The 13,940-nt window shown below is 38.6% G+C and overlaps 1 protein-coding gene across 1 annotated transcript in view; it reads left to right on the plus strand.

The window, feature by feature from the left end:
• The window catches only part of rxfp1 (relaxin family peptide receptor 1), a 49,987-nt gene that overhangs the window by 19,021 nt on the left and 17,026 nt on the right, over window positions 1-13,940 (plus strand). The window contains exons 3-9 of the mRNA XM_056440032.1: window positions 2,388-2,471; window positions 5,164-5,269; window positions 7,925-7,996; window positions 9,959-10,030; window positions 13,091-13,162; window positions 13,332-13,403; window positions 13,535-13,603. Coding sequence (XP_056296007.1) covers window positions 2,388-2,471; window positions 5,164-5,269; window positions 7,925-7,996; window positions 9,959-10,030; window positions 13,091-13,162; window positions 13,332-13,403; window positions 13,535-13,603 — 547 coding nt within the window. The remainder of the gene's footprint in view (window positions 1-2,387; window positions 2,472-5,163; window positions 5,270-7,924; window positions 7,997-9,958; window positions 10,031-13,090; window positions 13,163-13,331; window positions 13,404-13,534; window positions 13,604-13,940) is intronic.

The following is a 13,940-nucleotide window of genomic DNA, read 5'->3' on the forward strand; positions in this document are numbered from 1 at the left end:
TTGCCCCCAGAGACACGCCGGTAGCATTACTAAACGATAAACCCGCTGCTATGTACCCAAAATAAACTAGAGTGCATGTTATGCTGCTAAACATGGATGATCTGTTGTCTTTCCACCGAGCTCCAAATCATACACATATCCACGCTTTGAAGGTACCCTGCTGATTCATTATTTTTGTAGCTTTATATTCAACACGTGGTGTGTATCCTGAGGCCCATACAAACATATTAAATGGTGGTGTTCAACATGGGATCCAGTGCTGACCTACTTTTGCTGAGCACTAAAATGAGGAAAGCCAGTCCACCTTAAGGCAAGTAACACACAGCAACTTGTCTTGGCTCTCGGGGTGTTGTAGCACCAACTCTAGCCCACACTTGGCCTCTGTATTGATGAATATATTAAATAGCATACCCTTTGGGATTTCTAAATGCCCTGTAATTCCACCCAATCGTAAACCCCCATTAAACAGTTAAAATGCCTTTCATGTATTTTTTTTTTGAATCGGCTTTGTTTCCAACAGCACAATTATACTTCATATTCTCCTCTTTTATTGGCCATTTTCTGCCTTCTGCTGCCTCCCATTCGACTCGAGCTTATGACACACATCTGTGTGTGTGTTGGTAGAAGAGCCACAAACCGACACATCGAATCATTGCTCTGAATTTTTATTCAACTCACGTTTAGCCATCACTAGACGTCTATTACTATGTTACATCGGGTGCTCCGGGGATCTGCAATAGTAGCCGAAGTCCTCTGTAAATCCTGTGATAATCTGCCAATTACAAGGCAAATAGACCTTACATTGAAAATAACCCAAAGACTCCATTTGGTAAATTATTCCTGTGTGAATCAGTATTTTACTAATTCGATGTCTCGTAAATTACATGTAATGTCTGTGTTGCATTTTTATTGGACCACAATGCAAATGATTACAATCTTAATTTAGCATTTCGGCTGCAAATCCAAGACGTTCAAGCAGAAGATTGACTTTGTTGAGTTATGAAAGACAATTACTGCTAATAACTTTGGAAATCCCTTTATTTTTCCTTTTAGTGCCACCATAAAGTGGTTTTGGAGGGATTGCCATGAATTTGGTTCAGATATCAATTCCCCCCCTCGGGATGAATTGTATTAACGTTGGTAATCTTATTCCATCGTCAGTTTAACATTTTATGTGTTTCATACTTTTGCAACATTAATGGCATTTCCATTAGCCTCGACTGTACTTAAAAAATAAGTAAAAGCTTCAAAGATACTCAATTTCTCTGCATTGCATGTTCAATCCACTTCCAGTTTCTCCAGTTATCCTGCGAGACAAATAATGATATGACTATTTATAGCTGCTGATTGGTAAAAACAACACGAGCCACTCAGTGCTCCCATAATTGTGAAGTGATCTTCATTTCAACCCCCACTCCACTAATTAATTGAATGTCGGGACTTTTGAACTTCACCGCGTAGCCACAATTTGGCATGCGGATCATGTGGAGTCTCAATCATATGTAGTGCTTTGTATTAGGTGTGTGACTTGGAATCTATAAAGAGCCATTTTAATTCCACAATGAATACCGAATCTGAATGTTTCGTGCCAGGAATGAATGTGGGATTTAATGAAACCGTAAGGATGACGAATGTCCATTCAATACGGAATTCTTTATCTGTTGCACAAAAGCCTTGTTCATGAAAAGAAAAAAGGTGAAGCTCTTCTCGCCACACTAGAGTCTGATTATTGGTCCTATAGCTTATAGAGGCTTTGTAAAAAAAGGCTAAAAATGAAGCCACAGTTACCTGAGACACAGTGGCCGCACCGTGACTCGAGGATTAGCTCCTGGCGGAAGTTTGGAGTTACCGGAAAGCTCCACGGTTTTGAAGAAAGTTGATGGATAGTTGGGGGAAATCCCTCTTGAGGAGACTTCTCCGGGTTCTGGACTCGGATGTGCGTTGTGACTGCCAGGGCGGGATGAAGCGGTTTGGTGGGACCACCTTCAAAGTCTCAGAAGCATTGAAGTGGGAGCTGAGTCTCTTCTGTCCTGAGTGTGGAATAGTCATTTCTCGGACAAGATGGGGTTCTTGTACAAGAGATGTGTTGAGGAAAGTGACAGTGTCCATTAATTACTCATTATATTCAACACTTAATTCATGTTTTCGTTAGTACGAATAAGCATTCGCTTTTGCACGTCATAAAGCAACATAACATTAATCTCTCCTTTTGTGTTTTTTGTTTGTTTTGCGCACCACAAAGGAGAAAGAGAGGGACTGAGGACTGAGTTGATAAAGTTGGAACATTATGAACCGCCTCAAATGATACTGAATAAAAGATGTTTGGCTTGAAGGACTAATGACGGGGTAGTAATTGCTTTCTTTGTGTGTCTTGTATTCTTTTCCAGGGGACAATAACGGGTGGCCCCATCTTTTCGACAAGTATTTTGGGATGCCCAGCCACAACACTGGGACCAAATCCAATGTATGCTGTAAGTACCGGTATTCTGTTTCTAACCTTCATATTGTCATCGCTAGAGATTGTTTTCTTTTGAAGGAACTCGTGGGCAGTGTAAAAGCAGTGCATCATATATATTTTTTTTTATTTTATATTTTATTTATTTATATATATATTATTATTTTTTTATATATATTATATATATATTATTTTATTTTTTTATACATATATATTTAGATATATTAAAAAATAATATATATATATATATATATATATTACACTGCTGCAGACATTGACTGAGAAAATGGAGAAAACTACTTTCATTTTAAACCTCTACCAGACGGCGTCGTAAGGAATTGATAAAAGCAAAGCTGTATATCACTTTCAGTGAATGAGTAATAAATGCCCATGAAAGTCTCATGAGAGCCAGCCTCACTCACTCCTTATGCTGCGTTACAGTTCATTATATTGATGAACGGTGGGTGCTGCAGTCACATGCTTTGACTGTCGTGAACACAGAAGACGGACATGTTGCAGAAACGTGCGGCGGAACACTTTTATTCATGTTGCGCAGCAGTGGAGCGTTTCCAATAAAGTCAACACGCTCAGCACGGATAGTGCAAGGAATATAATTCTCGGTGCGTTTGACAATGACCTGACCAAATGCAGAAAAACACAATCCAGCAAGTGCTGTTGAATTTATAACAGCAACAAACATGGATAAAAGAATGGAGAGAAAAAAGTGGATGTTAAAAGTAAATGTTCTCATTGTGTAACTGCATTACTGAAGGTGTTATTTATTCTTTCGTTGACTGAGATTCTCCAAAGGAAATACAGAGGCTTTACAGACGTACAGGTCCCCTGCACAGTACATTCCAGCTGTGTACTTTTCTTTTGTGCTAGTTCACTTTAACGCTCTAATCAAATGTTCCCTCATGTAGAAACTATTCACGCTCACATTCACACCAACAGACAATTCAGAGCCTCCGATTCATTCTTTGGAATGTGGGAGGTAGAAAGAATGTACAAACTCCACACAGAATTGTGTGTGTGTGTGTGCGTGTCTCATTCGAGTCGGGAGGCTTATCAGAATACTCATGTTTGATTGGCTGAGTAGCGTGTAATAACACACATTTATATTATAAGAAGAGGAGAATAATATAATAGCATGTTTAAAAAATTATTAAAATAAATTAAGATGCACATTTTTCAAAAGCTTTCCGTGTTGTAATTTAATCTTAAATGTATTCCTTATTTTACTTGAAACGAGAGAAGAACATGTATTTATTATTACATTATTTATTCATAATTGATTATTATTTATTAATTAATTCGGTCTAATTTGAAAACGGACAATGAATATTAAAATATTACTCGCATAAATTGCAATTATTATAATTTGACAGTCAGTTGTTGACCGTTTATGCAAACTCGTTGCTAATTTATTATCTTTTAATACGCTCTCCTCATCCCTTTTGTAATCTTCGTGCAAAGCTGGAGTAGATGTGCAAAATCTACATGTATAAAAATAAAAAGAACAAAATCAATATGCAGGTTCAAAGACCTTCAAACGGACACGCCGACATCAAGGACATCGTCTCCGCTGTGAAACTCTCCGATTCAGTTCAGACTGCTGATGTTGGAGCCGTCACGTGGTTCTCCAGATGATGTAACTGACGTCTAAATGGAATATGAAGTTGTGCTCACATCAGAGAGTGTAACAGTTTAGCTCCTCGCCTTCCTTTTTGTAAGAGTTGTTTTCATCCTGTCACACCATCTCGTCAATCCAACTCCCCTCACCTGCCTCTGATCACCTCGTTAGTCCCTCATTCCCTTCACCTGGTCCTCACGCCCTTCTCACCTGCAGCCCATCCCCTCATTAGTCCCTCACTATTTAGCTCCCTCACTTCCACTTGTCCTCTGCCAGATTGTCTTGTGTTTTCGTGATAAGTTCTCTAGTGTTATTAGTGTATATTCCTGACCTGCCTGTTCTGACCTCTGATTCTCTGCCCCGCCCCTTTTTGGACTTGTTTGCTTCTTCGACTGATCTCCCGGTTTTGACCCAGCCTGTTTCCAACCAAAGACAGTATTTTTTGTGACTCCTGTCTGAGTCGTGCTTTTGGGTCCACTCTAATAGCGTCGTGACAGAAAGATACTCAGATAAAGTTTAAAATGAAGAAAAATGGCTTCTTGACTGGTTTATATTTATTTACTTGTGTCCATGTACATCTCCCTGGAGTTTTATTATATATGTTATACATAAATACCTGATCATACCTGATGTGTGGACCGGCTCAAGAGGTTCAGTCGATAGTAACTCTGAACACATCCAGTTTACTGAAGTCTCTCCTTCAGGATAGAGGAGGTCTCAGATGGTTAATAATCTCCCTAAATTAAAATAGGTTTGCCAATTACAGGGAAAACATTTGGCGAACACTGATGTGCCCTCAAAGGTAATTATTTCGACGGATAATATTACCCGCTTCATTTTATCTCATCTTGCACATCCACACTGGGATTGGATGAAAGATAATCAAAGCTGTTTTCAACCCAGGAGGAATATTCCATATGCAATATTGAGAAACGTGATTGTTTTATCCATCAAATCACTGCTAATGAATTCTGCTGTCAGTGTTGTTTCTGCCGCTCGAGTCTGGACATTTGATTGAAGTGTTCTGTGATGTCCTGCCTCTCTCTCTCTCTCTCTCATCCCACCATCTGTCCAGTGCTGGGTGCCATTCCTGAGCTCTGCCAGTGTCGAGACCTGGAGCTGGACTGCGACGGCGCGCAGCTTCAAGACATCCCAGTGGTGGCCGTGAATGTCACCATGATGTGAGTCGAATTTATTTTGGGGGGTTATCTCAAAGCTCAATCCATCCTCAGAAAAACCTCTATCCCTGACCCGGGTGGCTACCACATGTGAGACTTAATTGAAGCCAGAATTACAGATACATTTCTGGCGATAGTGGCTCATGCAAACCCCTCAAACCCCTTAAACCCCTCGCTTTCAGCGGATGGGTAATAAATCCCCTCGAACGTCTCACGAGGGTCAGCCTCACACACTTCTTACATTTGGAGAGTCCTCTGTCAAAAAGTTTAGATTTCAAGATTTCATTCCGTTTGGGACAATAGTACGAAACATGTAACCATGCAGTTTGTACAGAGTTTGACGTACAATAGTCTTCATGCGGCAATTTAGGCTGTTTTCATGTGGCCTGGAATACCAAGGCAATCACCCGGCAGATTGGCCTGTCCTCATTATCTCTTACAAAGTTTACAAAGGGATCATTAGCTTCATATTTTAGAAAAATTCATGAATTCGGCAACTGTGTTTACATGAATTGGGGAAAGATGACGATAGAAATAAAACAATAATATAAATGTTGTTCAGTTCATGCCATCAAACTTGGTACTTTTCGGCGAAATTTGCCATTTAGAAATCAAAATAGTTCATCCATGTTAATCGTGTAGGTCCGAAGAGTTTGTATGTGGTGATCTTCGCAATAAAACATCTTTGATGGGACGTGTCGAGTCTCGGCCAATCAGCGTTGGCCAAGACACCGTACAGCGTCGGGAGGCTCTGCCCCCCCCCCCCCCCCGCCTCCCTCCGGTTTGTCAGGACCGCCTCCTCGCTTAAAACCAGCGCCTGCTCAACCCTGTAGGGACCCTCCCAGTTGTTAAGCCACACTAACGCCCTGAAACATCCTGTCACATACGTGTGTCTGTCTCGGGCCGAGATTACGTCTTCAAATGTCTTGCTTTGTTCAAGCAATAGTCTCAAACCCAAAAATATTCATTTTTTTCTGAAGGAAAAGCATCAAATCCTCCCATTTGAGAAGCTGGAGAAAGCTCATAAAAAGACCAAATCAATGACATGTAAAGTAGTTGCAAGGTTCATTTTTAAATCATTGAATCTCTAATGCTAATGATAAAATCTCACAAACACGCACTTCATCATGAAGAGGTGAAATTCATACGGCTGAATCATGTGATTTACAATGTTTGAGCCGTTTTGGGAGTTTAGCAAACCTATAGAAAGATAAGAAGGATAAAATTAAGGATAAAAGTACTTTTAATGTGAGTAATATTTTGGCATGAGGAGTGGAAAACGTGTCCTTCACGTCAATCGCCGCTTGGATAAATGAAATTTGAACAATATTTGAACAATAATGAATAATGTCTGATACGGGGAGCTTTTGGCAGAAATATACCAAGAAGTTAAAGTGACATATTCTCTGTATCTGACTGATTAAAATATTTCATTTACTTTGCATGCTTTTATGTCCTGTGCCTTTGAAATGGATGTTTTGTCCATCTGTCCATTTTAAGATGTTTCTTCCTTTTATTATATTTGTTTTGAATTTGTGAGACTCTGTGTTCGCCACTTGAACATTTCTAAGAGTCTATAGAAAATATTGTATAAACCTTGTATATGTGCTCTTGTGTTTTTAGGTTTGTTTTGTGTTTATCTCTCGGGACTACAGATGAAAAATAGCCTCTTGGCTCATACCTCTGGCACTTTTACAGAAATGTTTTTATTAATGTGCACTGTCCTTTCTCATATAAAAGCAGGCCACGGGTGAAGGACTTTTAAAAAGGCCTCTGAGGTGAAGCACAATTGTTTCTGTTCCTCCTCCGGGTACTTTAAGTGATGCGGCAGAAAATGGACCACCGTCATCCATCAGTTGGCCAATAAATACAAAGTTAGAGGTCGGTAGGTCCGAGGAGACGGTGTCAACAGGGAGAACATCTAACAATGCCCCAAAACTGTCCTCTGTTTAGTGTTTGGCAGTGTGTGATGGATTTTAGTTTGGCCTTTAATCCGTTAAAAGCTTTGGAATCAACAGAAAGATCCAGTTGTTCTTTAGCTCTGTCACTCTGAGATGACAACATGGATTTAAAGACACCAGGAGGTCATCGATTCTCTGGTCATTGAATCTGGGTGATTTAGTATTGATTCCTTTGCTGTGTTGTTCGCGAAATATGAGAATACATTTAAAGTTGTGAAATATTTGTATATCTGACGTTGGCTCATTTTCAGGTTCTTGTGATTTGGGTTCAGCAAGAACATGTTTACATGCTTTAATGTTAAAAAATATGTATGTATTTTTCTCTTCCTGTCTGTCTGAATAGCTCCGTTTTAGCACCTCAAAAAGCAGAAAGTCTGTGTGACTCACAGGGCCTTGACTAGGTTCATGGAAATGTAATTGCAGGTGAAACAGTACACGTTGTTGGTATTTTAAATATGTTTAAACCTAGGAAAAGAAAACTCCAGCTCCAGATAAAAAAAGATATTTGTGTCTTTTTCTGAATCTATTGAGATGGTAATTTTAATAGTGAATATGTCTTTTTATCCTCAGGCTCAATTACTTGTTATAAGTATAACATTGTCACTCTAAAGGGAGGAGATGATGAAGTTGAAATGCAACAGCACTGAATAAAAACCTCATTCTGAAAGCTGATGTTGAGCCTCTCTCTCTCCTTCAGGTCCCTTCAGAGGAACCATCTCCAGAAACTGAAAGCAAACACATTCTCAAAGTACCAGAGCCTCCAGAAACTGTGAGTTTACCATGAATTATGGATCACGTACAAACACACACCCTGGATTCTATACATTGTAATTTATTTATTGCATTTTATCCTTTTATTGACCTTTTTAGTCAGTCTTTTATCTATGTCTGAGAAGCCTAACCGAAGCATATAAAAAGAATATTTACAAAAATGCTGGGAACTTTCAATTCAATTCCGTTTTATTGTGTACAGCCCATTTTCACAAATTACAAATGTGCCTCAGAGGGCTTTACAATCTGTACACATACCACATCCCTGACCTTTGACCTCACATTGGACCGGGAACAACTCCCAAAAAATAGAAAAAACCTTTTCACAGGGAAAAAAGGGAAGAAACCTTCAGGAGAGCAACAGAGGATGATCCCTCTCCAGGATGGACAGAACAATAGATGTCATGTGACCAGAAGGAATCATTGCAGAGATACACATTCAATGAGTTTGACAGAGTGTATGAAAAGTTGGTAGTAGGCATGGACCACGATTCGGAGGTGGGGGGGGCAATGACAGGAGGCCGGTCCACCCGGCAGGAGGCATCAGACCCAGCCAGGTCCGATGGACCCAATGAGACGTGAAGTCAGAAAGACTCCGGGGAGGAAGCAGAGTTAATAATGTGTGATGGAGAGATGACAATTCATCCATGAGGAGAGAGGTGCTCAGTGTATCCTAACGCTTTTACCAATGCAGTGACTCACCCGTTGTTTTTTTAATCAACCTCGCACGGCGCCACTGCCTGTGGTGTCGGCGGAGTGAGGCGGGGTGAGGCGGAGTGAGACCTCGTCCCTCCGCCAACAACCATTTAGCGCCCTCACACTGTCGGCATTCAGATGGAATGCATTTTTAAAAAGCTTCCCAGAGATACGCACAAGTAAACATCAGCATGAATTACAACGTGTGAAATACTCAAAGCGTCGTGTTGAGCTCACAGCATGGGCAAAAAAAAAGAGATAGTTTGACAGTTATAACGTTGAACGTATATATATATATATATATATATATATATATTTATACATACATATAAATATATTTTATTTTTTATTTTCTTTATTATATATACAGGACTGTCTCAGAAAATTAGAATATTGTGATGAAGTTCTTTATTTTCTGTAATGCAATTAAAAAAACAAAAATGTCATGCATTCTGGATTCATTACAAATCAACTGAAATATTGCAAGCCTTTTATTCTTTTAATATTGCTGATTATGGCTTACAGCTTAAGAAAACTCAAATATCCTATCTCTAAATATTAGAATATCATGAAAAAGTATACTAGTAGGGTATTAAACAAATCACTTGAATTGTCTAATTAACTCGAAACACCTGCAAGGGTTTCCTGAGCCTTGACAAACACTCAGCTGTTATAAATATATATTTTTTACTTGGTCTGAGGAAATATTAAAATTTTATGAGATAGGATTTTAGAGTTTTCTTAAGCTGTAAGCCATAATCAGCAATATTAAAAGGAATGCATGACATTTTTTTTTTTTTTTAATTTTACAGAAAATAAAGAACTTTATCACAATATTCTAATTTTCTGAGACAGTCCTGTATATATATATTATTTTTTATTTTCTTTCTTATTTTTCTTTATTTTATATTAATTTTTTATTATAATAATTAACGATAGGAATATATGAGCATTTTTGCTTCTACTTATACCTTTTCAGTCTTTCTGTTTTGTATATTATATAGAATAATATTGTATTGCAATGATTGACTAAATAAAATACACAACAACAACAACGTGACAGTCAGATGTCGGATTCTAATTTCCCCGAGCTCGGCTGGATATCCAATTAAGATTATTTCTTTGTGTATTTCTCACTGGATCGACGTCGAGCTTTGCCTTTTGTGTCTTTTCAATGAAAAAAAAAAAGGCTCAAACGGTATTTCATGTTTTTTTCTCATTTTTCAAATGATTCCCATTGTTCTGTGCTTTTCCTCTTGTATAGATATCTCCAGCACAACAGAATTCGAGATGTGAGTCCAGACGCGTTCAGAGGACTCTTCAACCTAACGAGACTGTGAGTTTGATCATTTGTCTGATGCGAACAAAGTGCTGATGCTAGCACTATTTCATTGTACTGTAGACTCTTTATAGCATTATAGACTAATTGTCTGACGTCTTTAACAACATTTTTATGACATACTAGTAACTATATTTGTATAGAGTCGTTCTTTATGCTTTCTTGATCTTGATCTCTGAAGCAGAATCCTCTTTCTGTCAGATTATCTGACAGCTCCCTTTTATTCGAGCTATACCTATGTGACCAGTTTGCTCAATCAATTCCTTGACGTTAGTGTTATTTCCTTCGCATTGAAAATGCGGAAGGTTATGTTTTGATCACCAAATTTGTATGCGTGCCTGCGTGTTATTCGCATAAGTGAAAAAGTATTAAACCGAATCGCATGAAATTTGGTGGGATGATTGGGTATTATTCGGGGACCATTTGATTCGATTTTGGGATCGATCGGGTCAAAGGTCAAGGTCAATGTCATGAAAAGGTCAAAATCTTCTTTTTACCATAGCACGGTCAATTTTTATCCAATTGGCATGCAACTAATGCCAACATTTTCATAATTCAATGCCCAATCTTGTGATATGCGAAGGTATGCGCTCTACCGAGTGCCCGTTCTAGTTTTTAGTGAAATGCTGCATGCACTCAGTTTTACGGACGCCGTGGGAAGCCTGCATGAACCACAAAGGCCGTCTAATGGAGACGAGTGCGTCACGCCACCTACACGGCCGCTCAGTCTGGAGTCCACTTCCTCTGATTTCCGCTCCACATTCAGTACGAACCACTCGATCCACGTAGCCCCGGTTCTCTGAAGCGCCGCTGCTTCTTCCCTGAACGCCCCATCGGAAACCCAAAATACATCCGATCTGGTTTAACGCCGAGATCGGGAGTTCTGTCTGGGCTTTTCTTTACGATCCATGACTATGACTCCACTCTAAAGATGATTCACAGAGCAGGAATACAGGGATTCTGTCTCAACTGAGGAATAAATGGAGCCTCCACTAAGACATTGGGGACAGTGAGCAGACTTGGACTCTATATACTTTTATATTATATTTAATCTGTATCGTCATGTGCTTTGATATGAATGCATTGCCTGTGGTTAGCTCAGTGTAATGTCGTCTTCATCTAATAATAATACTAATAATTTTGACTTCTATAGCGCTTTTCTAGTACACAAAGACGCTTTACAGGGGACAAGAGACGGAAGCCGGATTGGAAGGGTTCGTAGAGATTATGGACATTGAGGTGGGATTTTTAGTTGAGATGCAACAGATCTTTCAAGGATTTTGGACAGGTAGGGGAGGTTGGAGGTTGGAGGTTGGACGGTAGTTGTTGTGGATGTCGGGGTCATCTGAACCTGAAATGATCTGTGAACTTGGATGACTCCAGTGTCAACACTATGTTGATCTGCACTTCACACATTTCATTTATTTACACTACACACACTTTGCATTTTGCACACTCTGTCTATATTTAATATTTTTATATTTAATTTAATTTTACACTGCAGTCATTAGTATTGTATTGTGTATGCATATATGTTGTATATACAGGACTGTCTCAGAAAATTAGAATATTGTGATGAAGTTCTTTATTTTCTGTAATGCAATTAAAAAAACAAAAATGTCATGCATTCTGGATTCATTACAAATCAACTGAAATATTGCAAGCCTTTTATTCTGATTTATTGCTGATTATGGCTTACAGCTTAAGAAAACTCAAATATCCTATCTCTAAATATTAGAATATCATGAAAAAGTATACTAGTAGGGTATTAAACAAATCACTTGAATTGTCTAATTAACTCGAAACACCTGCAAGGGTTTCCTGAGCCTTGACAAACACTCAGCTGTTATAAATCTTTTTTTTTACTTGGTCTGAGGAAATATTAAAATTTTATGAGATAGGATTTTAGAGTTTTCTTAAGCTGTAAGCCATAATCAGCAATATAAAAAAAAAAAAAAGGCTTGCAATATTTCAGTTGATTTGTAATGAATCCAGAATGCATGACATTTTTGTTTTTTTAATTGCATTACAGAAAATAAAGAACTTTATCACAATATTCTAATTTTCTGAGACAGTCCTGTATATATACATATATATTTTATTTTGTATTTTATATTTTACTTTGTATACTTTGCACAGTCATTGTATTATATTTGTTTGTGTGTGTGTGTATATATATATACATATATGTTTCATTTTATATACATATATATATATATACTTCATTTTGTATTTTATAGTTTACTTGTATACATCTATCTTTCATCCCTGTTTTTTATATTTTATTCTTGTGTGTTTAGTTTATTGGTGCTGCTACTGTGACGACAAATTTCCCCTTGGGGATTAATAAAGTATCTATCTATCTATCGATGTTGTTCCTGTCCTCTGTCAATATGCGTGGGTTTGGTATTGTATATTATTGATCCTATACGTTTTTTGGGACATCTATGTTAGATATAGAGGCGCCTTCTATTATTACCTTATTATGCATATGTTCTAGGACATTCAGGGTAGTGCACATGGACTAAATTATGATGATAATTTCAATTATATTGCAACTAATCCAACAAACTAGATTAAGCAGGGTTATATTCATGTAGAATAAAGGAGAGTGTAGTGCCCCCGTTACCTGTTTAACGTGGGCCACTACTGGCTGCTCATTATCAAAGGTTTCGGACGCGTTTTCAGTAAGACCAAGAGTCCCGATAATTTGTCCTTTGGTTTTTATTTACGATCAGTAAGTTCAGTGATTACATAGAGACCTGGCTCACATTCAGACGTCAACAACTGTTAGCTCTCGTCAATAAGCAACACCTGGCCTCCCACTTCACCTCATTAAGTAGGGACAAACGACACCTTAAAGCAAACTTGCCCCACCTAGTGGTGGGAGGTCCAAAGTAACAAAACATAAGAAAATGGCTCCTACAGAGAGCATAGCACTGTACCAGTACAAAGACTGATCAGAAACAACAAGTATGAACGATGGAATGCAAAAGGTTGGACGTTTTCTTTTTAGTTTATCCGGCATAATAACCAAACTCCTCTTCCCTCCGTTAGATATCTGAGCTCTAACAAGATTGCCGTCCTCATGCCGGGGGTGTTCCAGGACCTGCACAAGCTGGAGTGGTTGTAAGTGTATTCTTCACTCAAAGAAAAATAATTTTTAAAAAGCTGCGTGCGTCGTGTGTGAGGATATTTTACTTTCTGTAAATATGGATTCGTCAATTTTTCGTGATGAATAATTTCGACTGAAGTGAAGTGGATTTTGTTCTCTTACATATCCTGTTGTTCGTTGTAGGATCCTGGAAAATAACGACATCAATCAAATATCTTCCTTGACGTTCTCCGGACTGAACTCCCTCGTTTTGCTGTGAGTTTTTTCTTCGCTGCGTTCTTTTCTTTTTGCTTTGATGGGATTTTTTTTCTGAAATCCAGTCTGGCGTTGTGGTTTTAAGAGGTTTTAAAGATCTTTTGTGATTGAGGGATCCTTTTGTTCGACAGCGTCATGATGAACAACTCGCTGGCCGACCTGGACGACGTCTGTCGGGAGATGCCGAGATTGAACTGGCTGTAAGTATAATGTCAAGATACCAGACGCTGACATGTCAAGAGATGTGTGTCTGTGTGTATGTGTGTGTTTGTGTGTGTCTGTCTGTGTGTGTCTGCGTGTGTTTTGTGTGTGTGTATGTCGGTGTGTGTGTCTTTGTGTATGTCTGAGTGTGTGTTTGTTTGTTTGTTTGTTTGTTTGTTTGTTTGTTTGAGTGTGTGTGTGTGTGTCTAGATGTGTGTGTGTGTGTATGTCTGTGTCTGTGTGTGGATGCGTGTGTTTGTGTGTGTGTGTGTATTTGTCTGAGAGTGTGTGTTTGTGTGTATGTGTCGGTGTGTGTGTCTGTCTAAGTATGTGTGT

The sequence above is a fragment of the Pseudoliparis swirei genome, chromosome 19 (assembly GCF_029220125.1).
Source record: "Pseudoliparis swirei isolate HS2019 ecotype Mariana Trench chromosome 19, NWPU_hadal_v1, whole genome shotgun sequence".
In the NCBI taxonomy this organism is placed as follows: Eukaryota; Metazoa; Chordata; class Actinopteri; order Perciformes; family Liparidae; genus Pseudoliparis; species Pseudoliparis swirei.